Source organism: Callithrix jacchus, chromosome 20 (genome assembly GCF_049354715.1).
Source record: "Callithrix jacchus isolate 240 chromosome 20, calJac240_pri, whole genome shotgun sequence".
Classification (NCBI taxonomy): Eukaryota; Metazoa; Chordata; class Mammalia; order Primates; family Cebidae; genus Callithrix; species Callithrix jacchus.
Window position 1 is genome coordinate 5,106,755 of NC_133521.1, and position 20,651 is coordinate 5,127,405.

Consider the following 20,651-nt stretch of genomic DNA (forward strand, 5'->3'; position numbering starts at 1 on the left):
AAGACATATATGAGGCCAACAATCATATGAAAAAATGCTCATCGTCACTGGTCATCAGAGAGATGCAAATCAAAACCACATTGAGATACCATCTCACGCCAGTTAGAATGGCGATCATTAAAAAATCTGGAGACAACAGATGCTGGAGAGGATGTGGAGAAAAAGGAACACTTTTACACTGTTGGTGGGAGTGTAAATTAGTCCAACCATTGTGGAAGACAGTGTGGCGATTCCTCAAGGCCTTAGAAATAGAAATTCCATTTGACCCAGCAATCCCATTACTGGGTATATATCCAAAGGACTATAAATCATTCTACTAGAAGGACACATGCACACGAATGTTCATTGCAGCACTGTTTACAATAGCAAAGACCTGGAATCAACCCAAATGCCCATCGATGATAGACTGGATTGGGAAAATGTGGCACATATACACATGGAATATTATGCAGCAATCAGAAATGATGAGTTTGTGTCGTTTGTAGGGACATGGATGAATCTGGAGAACATCATTCTCAGCAAACTGACACAAGAACAGAAAATGAAACACTGCATATTCTCACTCATAGGCGGGTGAGGAAAAATGAGAACACATGGACACAGAGAGGGGAGTACTAAACACTGGGGTCTATTGGGGGGAAAAGGGGAGGGCCAGTGGGAGGGGAAGGTGGGGAGGGATATCCTGGGGAGAAATGCCAAATGTGGGTGAAGGGGAGAAAGCAAACAAAACACACTGCCATGTGTGTACCTATGCAACTGTATTGCATGCTCTGCACATGTACCCCAAAACCTAAAATGCAATAAAAAATAAAAAATAAAAGTAGAAAATTATAGTAAAAACAGGTACACTATCAGACACATCAGTTTTAGATAAGAACACCTGCGAAGCCTGAGATTCTAGAAGGTGACATGCTTAAAATGATCTATGTTTCCATATTCCTTTGCAAGTCTTTACTTGTGGTAAAGTGAACAAACACAGGCTACTATGTTGTGTTTTCAAAAATGGTCACATTATTTCCCATCTCACATGCTCTTTTGCATTCAATTTTGCCATGCCTGTTATCAGGAGGTAGAGTCTATACTAACTTCACTGAATCTTAGCTAGTCACATGACCTATTTTGACCAACAGAATATAAAAGAAATGATGCTTGTTTAACTTCCAGGATTGAGTCTTAAGAGATATGCAGTTTCTGCCTACATTTTGTGGAATGTTTCTTGAAAACCAGCCATAATGCTTCAATGAAGTCCAAGCTAGCAATGGAGAGAGGGGGAGGACATAGGAAGGAGCACCACCAAAGGCCCCCTGTGACTATAATGATGGTAATGATAGTACAAGAATGAAGGCAAAACCATAGGCTTTAGAAAATGGAAGATCCAGATTCAATTCCCAGATTTACCATATTTACATATTGTGAGCTTGTGGTAGTCACTTAACCTTTGAATTAGCCTCTTCAGTCACTGTTAGCTACACAAGCTATCTGTTGTAAGAAAGAAAAAAAAAAGAGCCAACTTAAGTGCCAACCTGAGACTTGGTAAACATGTAATAAACAAACAAGAAGCTTGTTTGAAATTCTCTGTTCTCTTCGTTTCTCATCCAACTCTGAGCCTCCAAAGGAACAGATAAGCTGTACAATTCTGTGGTGTGCCTCCTCTGCAAGATACACAGAAGAGTGGGGAAAAGCATCACTGGAGAACAAAGTCACCCAGGTAAATTCCTCAAGACTTACTCACTCTGGGCCTCAGTGAGAACTCAAAGGTGTGGTTCTGGCTAAATCTTAAGGACCTCTCGGCAATAATGTCTCACGTACCTAAGAGAAAATGAAGATTTCTTACATAAGAGAATATATGAAGATTTCTTTCAGTCATGTTTTTATTATACTTTGTCCCAATATTCCTACCTTCCTAGGCTGTGCAACAGTAAGACTACACCTAAGAGACAGCACTGATTCTTAGGACAGACAAATATAGTAGAAAAACAGGCAGTCTGAAAACAAGTATATGCCCCATACTTGGATGCACATCTCCATTCAGGATTACTGTGAAACTCACTCAAGAACTGGAACTCAAGGGTTTAGGCCTCTGGACTGTTAAAAATCAAGTATTTGTAAAGCATTTTCAACAGCGTATACACTTTGAAAAAATGCAACTGGAATTTAATAAAAGAGAACTTAACCTATATTTTCAGAAATTATGATTCTGATTCATTTCACCCTAAATTGAAATGGCAATATATACTAATTTTACTCAAAGTCTGGTACACACATGCCTTGTTTAGCCATACTAGTGTTTTTTTCTTTTGCTTTTGAAACAGGGTCTCATTCTGTCACCCGGACTACAGTGCAGTGGTGCAATCACAGCTCACTGCAGCCTCGACCTCCCCGGCTCAACAATCTTCTCACCTTAGCCTCCCAAGCAGCTGGGACCACAAGTGCGCACCACCATGCTCAATTAAATTTTTCTTGTCTTTCATATGTAGAGACTGGGTCTCCCTATGTTGCTCAGGCTGGTCTTGAATTCCTGGGCTCAGGTGATCCTCTTGCCTCATCCTCCCAAAGTGTTGGGATTACAGGCCTGAGTCACTGCCTGTACCTGATACTAGTTTCAATACATACACAAGTATTAACAAGTAATGAAATAAAGCAAAATGGTTTCTCCCAAAATAAGGAAACAAAGTGTTGATATATGCCAATAAAAAAAAAGTTACTATCAATTTTTTTTGGCATAGAAACTATAAAACTATGCTTTTCTCAAAAGAAGCTGATCTTTCTGAATAATTATAAATACACATATAAAAATTAGTAAGATTTAACTAAAAGCCAGGTGAGTAAATTTTGAGAACATCTTAAAACCATTTACTTAGAAATAAATAATTTCACTTAAATGTAATAGTACCAATCAGAACATAAAATAAAGCAGTATGAAAAGTCACCAGGAAATCTGAGGTAATTTAATTGACCTCTCCAACACATCTGGTGGGACTACAGGAAATAAAATTATAGACCCTTAAGAAATGAACATGCCATTTGAAATAATCACCACATATAAAATTTTAGGTAATCTGCTAAAAATTTTTTCACTACTTCTGCAGTTTAATTTTCAAAAGAAAAAGGTTTGTATGAGAAACACTGAGAAAAGAAATTAATTTATCTCTAATAGCACAGTTTCTTTAGGAAAAGAGAAAAGTTAGAAAACTGATGTACTGTTTCCATGGAAATACTGATTAAAAAAATACCTGATCTCTCAGATTTTAATAGATTCCTTTTAGCAACAGTATTAAAAATATGAATGTTGTATGGGATGAGAGGGAAGGTGCTGCCAAGGGAATCTGAAGAAAATACAAATCATCTATCTCGAAGTTAACTTTTTCTGTTATGAGTATTAATGCTGATTGCAAAGTCAAAAACTGCCTTGAGTATTTGGTATTATTTTGTGTCATAAATCTCATCATAATTTTCATATTCTCACTAAATCATAGATTAAAGTGATATAATATCATATTATTTCATTAAAGCAAATATTTATAATATTTTCTGTAATACATCGGCAAACAAAATCAACAGTAAAAATGAAGGGTGATTTAATAAATCAGACATTGGTTATAATGTGAGAAAATATGAGAGGCTAAATGGAAAAACGGGAATTTATTTCTTCTGGATTGACTGTAGCCAACTATATTTAAATACAGAATACAGTTTTTTTTTTATAATGGAGGGGAAAAATACAGCCACACAACAGTTAAGAATGGTTGCTTTCAGTGCTACTTATACTACATTCAATATTTTCATGCGATCATTTGTGACGTAAACACAGTACAGCAAAGTATCTATCTGTCACATACCTACGTTAATATCTCCAAGCATAAAAGTTGGGCCTGACCCAGAATGTGTCTGAACTCAGTATGGGAGTCAGACAATTTTAACAGACCAACATTATATTTGGTTTTGACTAAAATTACAGGTACAAGTGTTTTCACTTCAACATTAAAAACAATATTCTGAATGAGTATGCAACCTCAGTTTCCAGTATCCTCTTACAGAAAATGCTCATTGACAATAACCTCACATCACTGCAGAAGCTGCTGTAACACTTAATAGCTAGGTGTTATTTCTAAGTAGTATGGCACATTATTACATTATTTCAGGTCCTTATAAGTGAAGTTAAAGCTCAAACTGAAGTCTCACCTTCGATGATTTAATACACTTCAGTTATCTCCGGAACCTCATTATATGCAGTGAGAGCCCTTCCTGTCCCTGTTAGATAATGCCACTATACCAATTATAAGGAATTCTTCTGCTTATCACCACTGCTGCTTAGACTGATCATCTGCACCTTTACTCCAGGAAACTGGATATGCTGGTTTTACCTGTGGGCTATCTGAGATTTGCAAGTCTGCACCAGGCCAGGCTACAGCAAGGGCTTTCTGGTATAATCCTACAAAAGCATTTCACACTCTTTTTAAAGATCATTGTGAGTTGCCCAAACTAAAGTGCTGGTCAAATCAATTAAAGATAATCTTGGGTTGAACATAGCCATAAGGCATAATATTTAAGTTGTAAAAAGTAGATTTCTTGATAAATAAGATTAGGTTGCCAATCAAGGTCATGTGAATAAGCCAAAATGTCAATGCTAATGACTTTTTCACTTTTGCATCTATGCATGTATCTAAAAAGTAGATTTCTTGATAAGTAAGATTAGGCTGCCAATCAAGGTCATGTGAATAATCCAAAATGTCAATGCTAATGACTTTTTCACTTTTGCATCTATGCATGTATCTTATCTGTTGTTTATGAAACTGATATGGCTTAAACATATTTTTCATATTTTAGTAACATATTAATGCTTGCTCCCACAGGGGCATATACAGTTTTCTGTTGTCTGAACCATGATATTAGGCTGCAATCATTCTAAACAATGCAAATTTCTGTCAGTTTATATATCTTCAAACTGGCATCAGGACAAATATTAGATGCAAACTTACCACTTAGATATGGTTACTCTGTAACTGAGGTTCAAATGACAGATACCCTAAAATACCAGAGTATTACTACTCTAGTATATTGGACCAGAATACAACATACAAAAAATAAAGTTGGACATGTTTTCAGGCATAATGAGTTTTAAAAGCTGAACTTGTTCATGAAACAGATGGGGAAAAAAATCTAATATGGAATTAAGAACAAATAAAGAAGGTATAGCATTATCCCATAATAGTCTAAATAGTTTTCTCACAGATTAAGCAAAAAAATCTGTATAGGTATTAGAAGTTTTATTAATATTTATGAATTATCAACAATAGCTGTTTCACTTTCAATTTCTAAAGGTCAAACTACATCAGATTAAAGATACTCCAATTATTTCCTTGACTAAAGTGTAAATTACCATGAAATAAAACAGGCCAGAAGTCACCATCACATTCTCAATCGCATATCTGCTTTGAAGAGAGGAAAAGAAAGGACAGGGTTTCCTAAGCAGTCCCCACTTGCTGTAGAAGGAGGGGAGTGATGGAGGGGAGTGGCCTGTGTTTTCCCCACACCCTACCTGCACTCAATTCCTCCGCCATTTGGCCACAAAAGCAAATCAGAACCTCCTTCCAATTTGTCTCTAAAGCAAGACTTTCTTCAAGATATTTCTCAAAGTTTGAAGGAAAACACGTTTTTCATTCAGATTCACAATAATTCTTTCAAAGTTCACTATTACTAGCATCAAAGTACCCATATTCCTTATTAACAACCCACAGAAAAAGTAATGGGGGATCTCTCATCCAAGTACTAACCAGGGTCAATCCTACTTAGCTTCTGAGATCAGACAAGATTGGGCGCATTCAGGGTGGTATGGCCATAGACTGGAAAAAGTAACAGGAAATGTGAATGTGTCTCTTCAGCATACCTTAAATTTTGACAATTTACTCCTCTGCATACCTTTAAATCACATTTCAAAAATGAATCATAAAAAAAAACTACTTCTATAAAACATAAAGAGAAAAGTCACCAGAGTTCCAAGTAGCTGGGAAAGACAGATTAATAAGAGTAGTCCTTTGTACTTTCAAAAAGCCAAAAAGTAAATAAACCTGTTCTGTGCTCTTCTTGAACTAAACTTAACCTTACCAGATACAGAAAAAAATTAACCAGGTTGAAGGTATCTTGCTATCATGAATTCTTGTGCTATATGACCTGTTCTATTTAAATCCAGAGTAATTACAATGGATATCTTGGAATTTCGAGATTCCGGGCAGCTTTCCCTAAGAATTGCACACTTAGTAATAAGAGAGGCCTAGCATACCTAGCAGCTTTCCCTAAGAATTGCACACTTAGATAGTAAGAGAGGCCTAGCACACATACTGGTGAAGAATAAAGTATACGCTGACAAGTTTCCAGAGCTTAGTGGAACGCTTATATTACTAGGCCATTACTGACTGCTCACTGAACGAATAACAGAAAGAAGAAACAAATCTTACCAAATAAAGTCTAGAAGCTAACATGACTAAGGTAGGGAGGATTCACTGAAGACTGTTTTTGAAATCTACCCATTTCAAAAACATTAACGAACCTATATTTAAATGGGGACCTGTAAAGTTTGAATCTCTAATGTTCAAAGAGTTAAAAGGACTAAGCTGGCCCTTGGAAAGCAGTTGCAGACCAAATCCAAACTATTCGAGAAAGCTTATATATATTGACCAAATGCCCATTTAAAAATCTTTAATGACAAAGATTTCCAATGAGCTATTTTTTTTTCCAGTGGTTAAAGTAGCAGCAATACATACGATTAATTACATGGTTATCATCATATTTACTCACCCTCCTAATAGTATTTGTGGCTGGTTGGATTCATTTGTTATACCAAAAATATCAGGAATTAGATCACCATTGAAACTGAAAAAAAATTAAAACAATAAGCTGCTATTTCATTAAATTCCCACTTCTAATTTAGCTTTAACAGTAACTTTGGGAATTGCGGTAGACATTACAATGCTCGCCAGTATCTAGGGATAAGTAGTAGGTCAAATGTCAGCACACGTGACATGTGTCACTTCTAGGCCAAAGGGCATAATTTGTTACTGGCCCCTCCAGCCCTCTCCAGGCTTGCCATGGGAATGAGAAGACTTTGTGATTCAGATGGACCAGCTACAAAAACAGTAAGTCTCTGATGGCCTGATTCTAAGCAACAGCACAGGGTAGAGCCTATTGTTGACCCACATTGGATATACAGTGAGAGCAAGAAATAAATTTCTTTTGTGAGATTTTGGGTATGTCTGTAATCTTTGCATAATCTAACCTATCCTTGAATGATAAGGATACAGCACTAATTCCTAGAAATTTATTTCAGAATTACAGGCCAACTTGTTTATTTACATGGGTTTAGGAGAAATAACTCACAAAAAGAATCCTAGCTGGTATAAAACTTCATATTGGCCATTGAATATTTTAACAACAATGAAAAAAATACACAACTATGAAAGAAATCTAGCTGAGCACCATTAAGAAGATTAATCCATGGATTTACTGTTCAGACTTCTAATGGCCACTGAAACATTGCTGTATGGGCATGACTTTAATAACTGTAAGAAATGCCGTACTGGAAACAAGAATAGCCAAACTTTGCTCTAGTCCCAGGAATGATTTCTACTTCTACCAAAATATGCTGTCAGAAATTTGGATTTAAATTATCCTGGTATACGAGTCTATACTGAGAATATAAATGATAACGCAAAGGAGGAGTTATATTATAAAAAGAACAAAAATTTCTCCTTAATATAGGAATCTTTCTAAATTTCTGGAGGAAACTGTATCCTACATATCAAGCATTACAGTTTTACTCAAAAACAGGTATCTTAACTCTTTCAGTAATGACATAATAGATCCATAATGGACATATCTGAGGGTACCGAAACAAAAACACAAATCTCTTCTTCTTTCCAAAATAATAAATCTCATTTTTCCTTTTCCTATTGAATGGCAAATAAATACAATATAATCAAGGGTACAGGTCTCTGAGTGAATTTAGTGTTTATATTACTTAGCAAAGTAGTTTCCTATGTGAAGATTTTATGTTTAAGTTTAAAATCATTTCAAAGGAAGCAAGGACATACTTACTCCATAATTAGTGGCTCATCTTGAAAAGTCCTATTGAGTACGGTCATATTGTTAGGATCTGCAAAAAGATATACAGATACACAGAAATTAGCACGCATTTTATATTACTTTTGATATCTACACTTAGGAAAAAATATTCTACTCTTTTCAAGATTTATCTCTGATTTATTCCAACTATTATCATTAATGAGATACCATAAAGCTAGTTCGAATGAACATCAAGCTTGCAAAGACAAAATATTGGGAGAGTACATTCTATAGTGAAGACTAGCATTACAATAATTTCCTTTTAAGGTATGCACGTAAATACTTCCCAACTGAGTCTTTGTCTTTACACAATTCAGTACTAGAGTGGCTGACAACAGGGTTTTGATGTACAGAAGGCAACATGCAAAACCTCCTGGCTCTAAAATGTCCATGCTTATATACAAGTAGTGCTTTATACATGGTACTCCTTCTGTAAATACTTATTGACTCAATGAATATAATGTATTGAGATTACTGTTTACATTCACAAATGGTACAGAGAACATGACTGAAATTTTGCTCCATGAACAAAGTTGCCTAATTTAGGCATAACTAATTGGCTTTTCAGACAAGGCTTGATGGTTTGTGACTAGGTATGATAGACTGACTCTCAAACTATACTTCAACTTTTTTGTGCTTTCCTGTGCTGAGGAGACTAGAAACCAAAAACAGCACTTTCTAGATATCCTTGCATCTCAGATGCTGAATAAAAGTTAAGCCTTGCCAATCAGATACACTGTGAGTCTTAAAGACATGAATGAGGCAAAGGCTGTTTCTCTGCTATTTCTATCTTTGTCTGCTCATTGAATTTGGGAGTATCAAGAGACCAGGTGCAGCATTCATTTTGCTAGTGAGAATCACTGCAAGCATAGCATCATTCTGGCAGCAGCTGTGTAACTGGCCACTTCTGATAGGTGGAAGAGGTGGTAGCTTTTTGGATGATACAGGGATTGCTCCTGAAAGCTCAACCTAGAGTTTATTCTTTAGCCATCCCAATTGTTCTGTAAGCCATTAAAACCCTTTAATAAATCTCTGTCCTCTTTAAGCCAGTAAGAGTGAACTTTATCTATAGAACTGACCCCTGTCCAGTTCAGAGTTGAAAAAGAAAAATCGGGAAATAAACTTTGAAAAAACGTTTTACAATTACTGACACCCAAGAACAGTATTTTTGAACTGATTTCAGAACAATATTTTGTTATATTTACCTTCATATTCAATGATAAACATTAAAAATTCTTAAAACAAATTCACCTAATGTTTGATTTTGTCCCCAGAAGATAACAGCTCCTAATTCACTCTTGGCATGATTTTTGGGAATATACGTAAGAAGGATATCCATTTGTGAATCTCCATCATAGTCCCCAGGGACTACACTTGTTATCAATGCACTGTGATTCCTAAAAGAAACAAGCATTTACAAATATCAGACAAGTTGTAATGGAAAAGGACATCTCTATATTTCTACCATACAAAAATATTTTCAATATAAAACTAAAAGTTTCACATAGGGCTGGGCGCAGTGGCTCACGCCTGTAATCCCAGCACTTTGGGAGGCCAAGGCGGGTGAATCGCGAGGTCAAGAGATCGAGACCATCCTGGTCAACAAGGTGAAACCCCGTCTCTACTAAAAATACAAAAAATTAGCTGGGCATGGTGGCGCATGCCTGTAATCCCAGCTGCTCAGGAGGCTGAGGCAAGAGAATCGCTTGAATCCAGGAGGCAGAGGTTGCGGTGAGCCAAGATTGTGCCATTGCACTCCAGCCTGGGTAAAAGAGCAAAACTCTGTTTCAAAAAAAAAAAAGTTTCACATAACTGACTGATCGCCTTCTCTTTCCTATCTTTTCATCTTTCATGTATTTAGACCTCTTTGGTCTACAAAGGAGTTCAGAACGAATGCAGAATAGTCTCAAGAAACAAGACAAATCTGAAATATGTGGAGAGAAAACTTGTTTACTATGCTCAAGCATTGGCTAGTATAGTCCTTCTATACAGTTCCTTTGTGAAGGACACCAAGACATTTGGATGGTGTTTCTAACAAATGGAGGCCCAAACTGGCAAAGCAGCAAGAAATATCACTGGGATTTTTTCCAATTAAAAGATATTATTTATAAAATATTTAGTTTGGATTTTAATATAAATTCAAAATTTACAGTAAAAATTAAAAAATTATTTTCTTTCTGAAAGCTAGTAATTTAAGAATGGGAATTTTTTGTTTTGTTTTATTTATTTATTTAAGAATGGAATTTTTTTTTTAACCAAACTTGGCAATCAATACGGCATCCAAACATAAATATCTAATTTTATATGTATTCACTTGTTTTCCTTTTTCACAGGTATTGATACATTTTTATCAATAAAATAATTCTAAAATTATTTATATGAATCTTGAAAACGTAACATCCTGGTGTCTTGTTGTCTGAGTGACCCAAGCAAAAATTAGCCCTTAAATTCATCCTATATTTAATTCTACTTAGAGCAAATAGCAAGAGAGCAAATTTCCAATTAGACTATAGATAATTACTTTCTTCATGCATCAGTGGTCAGTCTTTTCTCCCTTTCACTTAGCAAGGTAAGAACCAAGTGGTGTACTTCTGGAAAGTCTCAGGAATTAAGGATTTAAGTTACAGTAATAGGTAAGGTTTTGGCCTTAAGTTAAAAACAGCACTTAACCAAAAGTCAACAAAATGAATAATTTAATCCTTGCCTACAGCTCTACCCTATGTCTAGAATGTTAGTTTGTCAAGAACATACATGCAGGGCAAAATACAGTAGACAAGTCCCACTAGGCAATGCATTTCTAATTATTTCTTTAGCATCTTACTTGGAAATATGAGTAGACACCTGCCTTCTAAAGAAGACTTTGACTATTAAAGAGAGCTAAAACAAATAGCAATAAGGAACCTGAAGAAAACAGAGCTAACGCAACAAAAGAAAACTTCAAAATTACACTTAAGAAAGTCCGCCTATTAAAAAAACACAACAGTATGCTAAAAGACAAATTCAGTAAGAAAACAAACAAAAAACTCAGAAATTAAAAATGTGACACCTGCCTGAGAGTGCTAGTTCATGGCCTGTAATCCTGGCCCTTCAGGAGGTGGAGGTGGGTGGATCACTTGAGGTCAGGTGTTTGAGACCAGCCTGGCCAACATGGTGAAACCTCGTTGGTAATAGAAACACAAAAGATATTCCTTGGAACAGCTAATGGAGTTGGGAAAATAAAAAATACAAAAAATAGCCAGGCATGGTGGTGTGCATCTCTAATCCTAGCTACTTGGGAGGCTGAGGCAGGAGAATCGCTAGAACCCAGGAGGTGAAGACTGCAGTGAGCCAAGATTGTGCCATTGGACTCTAGCCTGGGCAAAAGAGACTCCATCTCAAAAAAAAATGGACTTAGAAGATAAAGTTGAGAAAACCTCCTGCAAAGGAAAATAAAACAAAATGATAAAAAAAAACAGGTAAGATAAAGGAACAAAGGATGAACCCAGGCAGACTAACGATCCACTAATAGGAATTCCTGAAAAAGACAAAAAAATTTTCAAGAAAATATTTAATAATATAAGAGTTATTTCAAAAAGCCCCCAAGGATAGAGGCTTCTAGCTTAAAAGGGCCCACATAATGCCTAGCATAATAAGTAAAAAATGATCATTCCTGTAATTGCAGCTCTGGAAGGTGAAGGTGGGAGGACAGCTTGAGCCCAGGATTATGTGGCTACTGTGATCTATGATTTTGTCACTGTACTCTTTTGTCACCTGGGTGACACAGAAAGACTCTGTCTCTATAAAAAGAGAAAAACAAGTCTACACCAAGGCACATCATTATGAAATCAGAACAAAATGGAAAAAGAAGAAACTCCAATAACTTCCAAAATTAAAACAATTTACATTTGAAACATTAGGAGAAGGCCAGGCACGGTGGCTCAAGCCTGTAATCTCAGCACTTTGGGAGGCCGAGGCGGGTAGATCACGAGGTCAAGAGATAGAGACCATGCTGGTCAACATGGTGAAACCCCGTCTCTACTAAAAATACAAAAAATTAGCTGGGAACGGTGGCGTGTGCCTGTAATCCCAGCTACTCAGGAGGCTGAGGCAGGAGAATTGCCTGAACCCAGGAGGCGGAGGTTGCAGTGAGCTGAGATCGCGCCATTGCACTCCAGCCTGGATAACAAGAGCGAAACTCTGTCTCAAAAAAAAAAAGAAGAAAGATTAGGAGAAAGAAAAGGATTGAATTTTAAAACAGTAACCCATGAAGCTAGAACACAATAAAGTAAAGTGTTAAGACTGGGTAGAAAAAGTTTTTGGACATGACAGGACTCATTATGCATCCTTTCTCAGGAATCTCCTAAAGCATGCACCCCCATGAAATAAATGAGGAAATTTCTTTTTTTAAAATGTGATAGAATAAGCCTGCAAAAGGCCTGGAGAATGAATCCAGACTGAATAGGAATGTACAGGATCCAATGGGAAAAACAAAAATGCATGATAGGTATATGGCTAATATGAGGGAATATCTGCACAATTTAGGATATGTAGATAGAAAACTACACAATTGATTTTTTTAAAAGCAATAATTTACTCCAGCAGGGCAAGGTACACAAAAAATGAAATACTATTCCAGCACTTTGGGAGGCCAAGGTGGGTGGATCACCTAGGTTGGGAGTTTAAGACCAGCCTGGCCAACATGGTGAAACCCCATCTCTACTAAAAAAACAAAAAATTAGCCAGGCATGGTAGCAGGCGCCTGTAATCACAGCTACTTAGGAGACTGAGGTGGGAAAATCACTTGAATCCAGGAGGTGGAGGCTGCAGTAAGCCAAGATCGTGCCACTGCACTCCAGCCGGGATAACAAGAGTGAGACTCTGTCTGAAAAAAAGAAATACTGTACACTACTTGGTTCTGAATTACACAGACACTACATGGTTAAAATGTAGACAATGATTACTGATTTAACAAAAAATTATGATTTAACTAAACTAGAACAATGTAAATAATTTACTTATTTATGTTAATTAAAAAAGAAACAAGAAACGAATATTTAAAAATGGTAATTCAAGAAATTAGTGTAAAATTTTATTTTAAAATATGGTAATAAACACTAGAAGAATCAGCTACAGGTCTTAAAAGTGGTTGCATCTGAGAGAGAAATAGGGGTGTAGGAGAGAAAAAGGGTGAAGAATAGTTAATTTGCTTCGAAAATTATTCTAAATTAAAACACAAACAAGAGTTACTAAATTTTGAAAGTACACTGGATTAATAAAAAAATTAACCGGGGCAAGGTACAGTGGCTCATGTCCGTAATCCCAGCACTATGGGAGGCTGAGGTGCGTGGATCACAACGTCAAGAGACCGAGACCATCATGGCCAACACAATGAAATCTGTCCATACTAAAAATACAAAAATTAGCTGGGCGTGGTATTGCACCGGTAGTCCCAGCTACTCGGGAGGCTGAGGCAGGAGAATTGCTTGAACCCGGGAGGTGGAAGTTGCAGTGAGCCAAGATTACGCCACTGTACTCCAGCCTGGTGACAGAGTCACACTCCACCTCAAAAAACAAAAACAAACAAACAAAAAAAAAAGGGATATTTGTTTTAACTTATCAGAATACATGCCTTTTACATCCTTTAAATTTCCTTAATTTCTAATCAGCGGGGGGGGGGGGGGGGGGGAAATCACCTCTAGGCACTTAGCTCACTTCTTATATACACTGATCAACTTCAGTTTCTTCTCCACTCCTAGCCTGCTGACAGTCACCACCCAGAAACATTTCTCAAGGAAATTAAGTTCCTATTTATCCATTTATAACTTTCCCCTCAAAGTTCTACTTAAAGGCCATTTTTTTTTTTTAACTTGAGTTTAAGTTTACATAAAATACTGTAGAGTCTGAGAACTAATTAGCCCACACAGGGACTTTTTAAAAACAGTTTTCTAAGTAGTCTTTAATCTTCTACAAACTAATTCATTCTGCATATGCTTCACCAGTAAATCAACTTAAAATACTGTTTTCATCATCTCTCCTTTGCACAAGGACCCTCTTCTAAATAAAACTTTGTTCAAACTCTTTTTGGAATTTCTGAAGGCTCCTAGTCTAGCCTTCTTATCTCTTGTTCTTAGTCCTTAACTTCCCAAAGTGTACCTTCCACTTTTGTTAGGCAGATCTTTCTACTTCCTCTTCATAACATGCTGCTCTTATTTTTTTTTTTTTTTTTTTTTTGAGACAGAGTTTTGCTCTTGTTACCCAGGCTGGAGTGCAATGGCGTGATCTCGGCTCACCACAACCTCTGCCTCCTGGGTTCAGGCAATTCTCCTGCCTCAGCCTCCTGAGTAGCTGGGATTACAGGCATGTGCCATCATGCCCAGCTAATTTTTTGTATTTTTAGTAGAGACAGGGTTTCACCATGTTGACCAGCATGGTCTTGATCTCTTGACCTCGTAATCCATCTGCCTCGGCCTCCCAAAGTGCCGGGATTACAGGTGTGAGCCACTGCGCCCAGCGCTGCTCTTACTTTTAGCTCTCATAAATGCTCGGTCCCCAAAGTGAACATCTTCATCTAACTTTTTACTTATACTAAGGTCAAACTCAAGTCTATGACTCTGGAAGCCCCCGCTTTGGCCTGCACTGACCCATCTTTTCCTGCTTGAATTCAGACAGCCACAAATGCTTGCTTCTTGTAGTTTCACAACTCTGTTGTGTCACTATCATGGAGGTAGAGGTGCGGGGGTGGTCACTGTTTCACGCAATGCCAACCACAGAAAAGAAATATAATAACTATTACTTGAACATTTTAAACATTCAGATAATTAAAAAAACTTGATCCTTCCAAGTCAACCTTAAAAACTCACCATCCATCAGTCAGTTAAACAAAAAAATTAGAACACTGAATTTTTCCCCACTGCAAAATAGGCCCTTCTTCCACAAAATACATTGCCATCATAATGAGACTCCTGTGAGTGACTGCTCCGTCAAGATGAGGCACAGATTGAGACACAATCAAGAAAGGATATGAGATTGCAAGGAAATAAAGGGTGTTTATATATACAAACAAACCTGGATCCACTCAAATTTTATTTAAGTCATTTTTAAACTTTGGTATTTTCACTATTTTTCCAAACAAATCACTTGCTACTCAGGCCTCGCAACTAGTGGTTTTGCATCCCAACAACACAGGTAAGACTGACTAATTAAAGACAATCTAACCAGCAACTGCATATCTATTATTACATTAACGACTGTTTTATCAAAGTGATCATATATGTACTTACTTGAAAGATATCTTGACTTTGGGTTTAAAATAGGGTGCATTCTGGTCTGCCAAAAAGACGATTAAGTCATTTCCTGAAGGAAACAAATATATATTAGACAAATGTTTCTTGGTAAGATACCCAATCGGGTTACAAGGTTTCTGAGCACTGTTCTTAACAAGAAAACTTATTCTGCTCCAGTTCATCTGCCTCTCAAGGACAGTCCCACTAGTCCAATGGGGATGCCTAATATTATGTCACAAGTTCAATGTCCAAAGCAGCAGAGGAACAGAAAGGAGGAACATAGGAAAAAGCAGTTAATCAAGAGAAACTGAAGCCAGTAGATTCTGCAAGAAGTCAGACTGGTTGACTCAAAAGAACCATATAAAGACGATGCTTTATAACTATACTACATGCCAAAACTTGTCTTCCCTGAATCTAGCAATGCTGTCCCTTGTAAGGCTGTTTGGTTCATTACATAGATGCATGACCCCAAGGATGCAGGAACTCCCATTGTAGATATCTGACAACATGGACATAATTAAGCATGTAAGGAGAAAATCTGAATCCTCCAAGACCCTCCACCTATGTAACCATCCTCCAGAGGCTGATACATTCCTGGAGCTCAATTAGCACTCATTGAGACAGACTTTGGGAACTGCTTAATCAAACACAGGCCATCTTTAAAGTCAAGGCCACTCTCTGTATCCAGTTTGGACAGAGTAGCAACAGGTTTGGCAGTACATTGCAAAATAAGAAGTCAAAAAGATTGGGAAAATTGAATTCAGAGTCTGTAAAAGGCTCTGCATCCTGGCAAGGGCCACAAGTCTGGATCAAGATCCTGTCAGGCAAGCTCTGAGTAGCTCTTCACTTCCTTCCTTCATGGCATTGATCTTGAAGCCACATCTGCTTCTGTGGGTACTCAAGAAAGGTAAGGACCCCCCCCCAAACTATGCCCACTGTCAGCATCAAAATTTATTGAAAAGTTAGTTTTTTGTAAATGATGGCTAAAGCAAAGAATTTCCAAGAACATGTTAGCAAAGAAAGTAGAGATTTGGAACACTAAGGTGATGACCAAGGTGAGGAAGGTGTACACGATAGAAAGGCAGCTCAAGAGAGATATTTCTGTAGTTTGAGAATGCTTTCCCAAGGAGGCATTGGGTTTATCAGTGGTCCTTCCAAAATGCTTGTGTGAGCTGTTTAGAGTTTAGGCCCTTGAGGGCACATTCACTTCAAAGAAAGCTGTGGCCTTGACAGAGAGGGGTGGTGAATTAGGTAGGTGGGGAGGCAAGGAGAAGACCCCTATGAGAAGAAATTGTCAAGTTGCACCTTTTCCTGTTCATCAATGGGGAAGGAAGACTGAAGCAAAACAGAAAGGAGAGGGCCTTGGGAGCGAACGTTGAGGCAAGCTACAAAGATTCCTGGGAATCAGGAAGCACTTTGGAAGGCAGGTGATTCCATGGGGACAAGAGGGTAGGATGAGTGGGTAAAGACCGCAGACTTCTTAGGAAAAAACCTGGGGTGCTGTTAGGGCTTTTGGGGGTAGGTAAAACTGTAGGGTGGCTGGGTCAGAACCTGGGGTTGGAAAGGGTGGTGCAAAAGGACAATCTGTTAAGAATGCTAAAGGGAGGGCCACAGGGCTGGGAGAGAAGGACCAGGAAATGCAGAAGGACCGGCCATTGGGCAATGGGTTTGGGGAACACCGGGAGGGGCACACAGACAGCGAACAGAGGGAGGGCCCGGCAAACACTGACTTTCCCGCAGCACGAAGAGGTCCGTCTGCTTGTCGGAGTTGAGGTCCCCGAAAGCCGCAAGGGTGCCCCAGGCCTCAGCCCCAAAGAGCTCGGCCGTAACGTTGTGCAGCGCCCGCGCTGGGACCGGCCCGACTCCCAGCAGTGCAAGCCCAGCAAGGAGCGGCGCCAACAGCGCCCAGGAGCTCGGCAGCCGGCCCGCCGCCGCCATGGCAGCCCCTCGGCTCCCGCCCGCCCGCCCAGCGCCGCGCTTGACGGCAGCCGCAAAGCACCGCGCCACCAGCGGAGAGAGTAGGCGCGCAGCCCGGGAAAGCGTAGAAGCCGCTGCCGGCTCCTTTTTCTCTCTCCCTCTAGAGCAGTCCTTCCGACGATAAAAAGGCCGTGGAGCTAGGGTGAAAGTCTTCCTCACGCTCACTTCCGGCAGGCGCGCCTCCCGACAGTGTCGTGCAGGGGGCGTGGCCGAGTGGGCACTGCTGACAGGCTGCCCTGGGGGCGGCGGCCAAGGCGGGTGCTGGAGCGCGATGGCGGGGGCGGCCGGGCTTATGGCCGAAGTGAGCTGGAAGGTCTTGGAGCGAAGAGCTCGGACCAAGCGCTCAGGTTTGGCTGACTGGGGCGCCGCCCCCCTACTCGAGCACCTTGGGTGGTGCTTCTTCTGAAGCACCTTTGCGGGAGGCAGGTGGGAGTCCTGGGAATGAACCTGTGCCCCGAGTTCCCCTTAGAAAGCAGGTGGCGGCCCCGGCCTTGCTTCTATCTTCTTCCACCTCTAAAAATTAGGTGGCGATGCCAAATCCACTCTATGTGTGCCCCCAACTCTTTTCCGCTTGTGATCCCCACTCGGAAAGTAGGTAGCGGTCCTGACCACCCTTAGAGTCTTCTAACTTAGAAATCAGGCGACAGTATAGTCCTGGGAAAGGGAGTGTGCCCTCCCTGTGAGTGTTCTCCGTACAAGTCAAATAGCTTAATCAGATCAAGTCAGATGTTGTAGCTACGTTCTGGCTGCAGAGAGGCGGCGGCTGCTCCTTACCTTATGTCTTATATCCCTTTTACATTCCCCACGGGTTCTAAGCAGTAGACCTGTTATCTGTGTAGCAGAAACTGAAGGAGACTGGGCCTCAGGTCATGAAGTGCATAGTTAGGGCTCAGAAGGAGAAGGGCTCCTAAGGAGAAGGGCTCCATCCTTAGGCAAGTGGACCCAGATTTTCCAAGCCCGAGAGCCTGGAGGTCAGAAGGTGACTTGCAGGCAGTTTGAACAGTTCCAAGTGCCCCGAACTGACTTGTTAAAATTGCAGCGTCATGACTTGTGGAGTTATCAGCACTTGTGGCTGAAAACTCCTCTAAAAGCCAGGATGAAAACTTCCCGTATTTCCTGGCTGGCTGGAGATAATCTTAAGCAAAAAGCATGCACTTAAACGGGAAAGGTGGAAGGTAGAACGCAGATTGTCAACTAAGAAGCTTCCCTTTGAAAGAATTGACCAACTATGTCATTATTAGGGGATGTGAAAGGCATTAGCTAAGAAAATTCACTTTGCACTTGCATTGATATTAAGAAATTATTTTCGTCTGGGCACGGTGGCTCATGCCTGTAATCCCAGCACTTTGGGAGGCCAAGGAGGGCGGATCACCTGAGGTCAGGAGTTTGAGATTAGCCTGGCCAACATGGTGAAACCCTGTCTTTATTAAAAATACAAAAATTAGCTGGGTGTGATGGCACGCGCCTGTAATCCTAGCTACTTGGGAGGCTGAGGCAGGAGAATGCTAAGGCAGGAGAATCGCTTGAATCCAGGAGGCGGAGAATGCAGTGAGTAGAGGTCGCACCATTGCACTCCAGCCTGGGCGACAGTGAGACTCCATCTCAGAAAAATTAAAATAAAATTATTTTCTCAGCTAATATATGCCCCTTATATTTTGGGCTTTTCCCATTTATGAAGTTCTTGGTTGTCTGTTGTACACACTAACTTTTTTTTTTTTTTAATTTGGAGAAAGTAATCTAATTTCTGAAAATCTAATTTCAGAAATCATGCGCCTAACCTTTATTGCCAATTTCATTCTGTTTTTTATACCTTACAAAAAGTTCTGTTTTATTTAGGGTAATAGTAAAATTACCAACTATGAAATATGAGATAATTTTTTCAAAAAGTTGTTCTTAGTACTACTGAGAATCAATAAAGTGACTTGGAATAGTCACATATATTTGTTTCATACTTTTTCTTAAATTTTTTTTTGGTGTCATATAGGATTTTGAGTTGGCTACTAACAATGTGGCTATCTGGCTATAAAAAGTGTTATTGGATTGGTTATGTCTGAACAAAGAAAGTAACCAGAGTTTTCTTACAGGGACCTGAGTACTGCCCCCAACATATATTTTTGCAACATTTCTCTTTTCCCTTCCTAAGCACATAGAGTTCATTTTCTTCATCAGTCTTTGTTTCCTCTGAAATGCATGTCATAACAGTAAGCTTTGAAAACCCTATTTCTCTTTTCTTAGCTGAGAAAAAGAATTCTAGCGTGAACTGTTGTTGAATGCAGTTGTATAAATCCAGTGTCATGTGCAAAGTGCATAGTATCAATGTTGAATGTTCCTATGTGTTTACATTGTAGTAGTAAACAGAGATGCCAGTTGAAGTCATTCCTCCAAATTAATAGTCAAATTTCAGGTTTCACATTCTTATAACTCTGTGAAGTACAGATGATAAAGTTCATAACTCTTGAGTTAATAACTTCCTATGAGGTTAAGAACAATCAACTTGATTCTGTTTGTTACTTTTAGAAGAATATATAAACAGAGCTTTGTTCAAAACACAAACCTGACTCTGGTGTAGAGTCCTCCCCACAGAGTTCTGAGCATTGTTACATAGTAGCATAATTACTTCACTGCACAATAGAGGATACTACTTTTATATAATGTTTAATAAGTGGATATTATATAGTTCCTGCCTCATCCATATGAGCAAGTGTAATTTATCAAAGCGAAGAAAATCACATTTTCAAGTCATAAAAGAGAAAATAAAATTATAATGATCCTTAGTTACTGCCTTTGTTGCGCACTGCATCATGTTAATAACTGCTCACACTGCTTTCAATTAATTTAACACTGATTGCTTCTAACCTTCACTAAACAGTTTTAAAATTGCTGTAGCTTAGCCTGGGACGCTTATGATTAGAGCCAACAATTTGAAATGGCCTGCTCACCTGATGCAGTCATCTCCTCGTCTTCTGCTTTCTTAAGGTCTGGTAAGTGTTGTAGACCCCAAAAGGGTCACTTGGTAATTTTAAATCCCTTTGTTTCTAAACGTTGATGTCACCATAAGGTATCATTATGTCTTTATTTCTTCTTTGGTGGGCCCAAGCCTGAGTACCAGACTGGTGTTAGGCTTGCATTTGCATTGTGTTTTGAATGTGGCCTGTTGTGTTCTTCTCATGTGGGATGTGAAAAGGACAGAGAGTGGAGTGCCTGACCTGATACTTGCAAGCTGTTTGAGCAGATGCAGTTCCTTAGTGTCTGGGAACCTTCATTGTTAAATGTGCACATAGTGTATTTCTTAAA

At 39.0% G+C, this 20,651-nt stretch overlaps 2 protein-coding genes across 21 annotated transcripts in view; one reads left to right on the forward strand and one right to left on the reverse strand.

Annotated features, from left to right (window-relative positions):
- Positions 1-17,336, reverse strand: part of ITFG1 (integrin alpha FG-GAP repeat containing 1) — a 310,341-nt gene extending 293,005 nt beyond the window's left edge. The window contains exons 1-5 of one of the 2 annotated variants that reach the window (XM_002760922.6): positions 17,111-17,336; positions 15,378-15,450; positions 9,370-9,515; positions 8,092-8,149; positions 6,796-6,870 (exon numbers count right to left, since the gene is read on the reverse strand). In XM_002760922.6, coding sequence (XP_002760968.2) covers positions 6,796-6,870; positions 8,092-8,149; positions 9,370-9,515; positions 15,378-15,450; positions 17,111-17,318 — 560 coding nt within the window. In that variant the 5' untranslated portion in view covers positions 17,319-17,336. The remainder of the gene's footprint in view (positions 1-6,795; positions 6,871-8,091; positions 8,150-9,369; positions 9,516-15,377; positions 15,451-17,110) is intronic. The other variant, XM_035282693.3, reaches the window with a different exon arrangement.
- A 268-nt stretch (positions 17,337-17,604) lies between these two features.
- The window catches only part of PHKB (phosphorylase kinase regulatory subunit beta), a 247,382-nt gene continuing 244,335 nt past the window's right edge, over positions 17,605-20,651 (forward strand). For 7 of the 19 annotated variants that reach the window (XM_002760920.6, XM_008985823.5, XM_008985825.5 and 4 more), the window contains exon 1: positions 17,605-17,704. In XM_002760920.6, the coding sequence (XP_002760966.3) occupies positions 17,629-17,704 (76 nt within the window). In that variant the 5' untranslated portion in view covers positions 17,605-17,628. Of the gene's footprint in view, positions 17,784-20,226; positions 20,339-20,651 lie in introns of all 19 variants that reach the window. The other 12 variants (XM_078358163.1, XM_002760921.6, XM_078358165.1 and 9 more) reach the window with 5 other exon arrangements.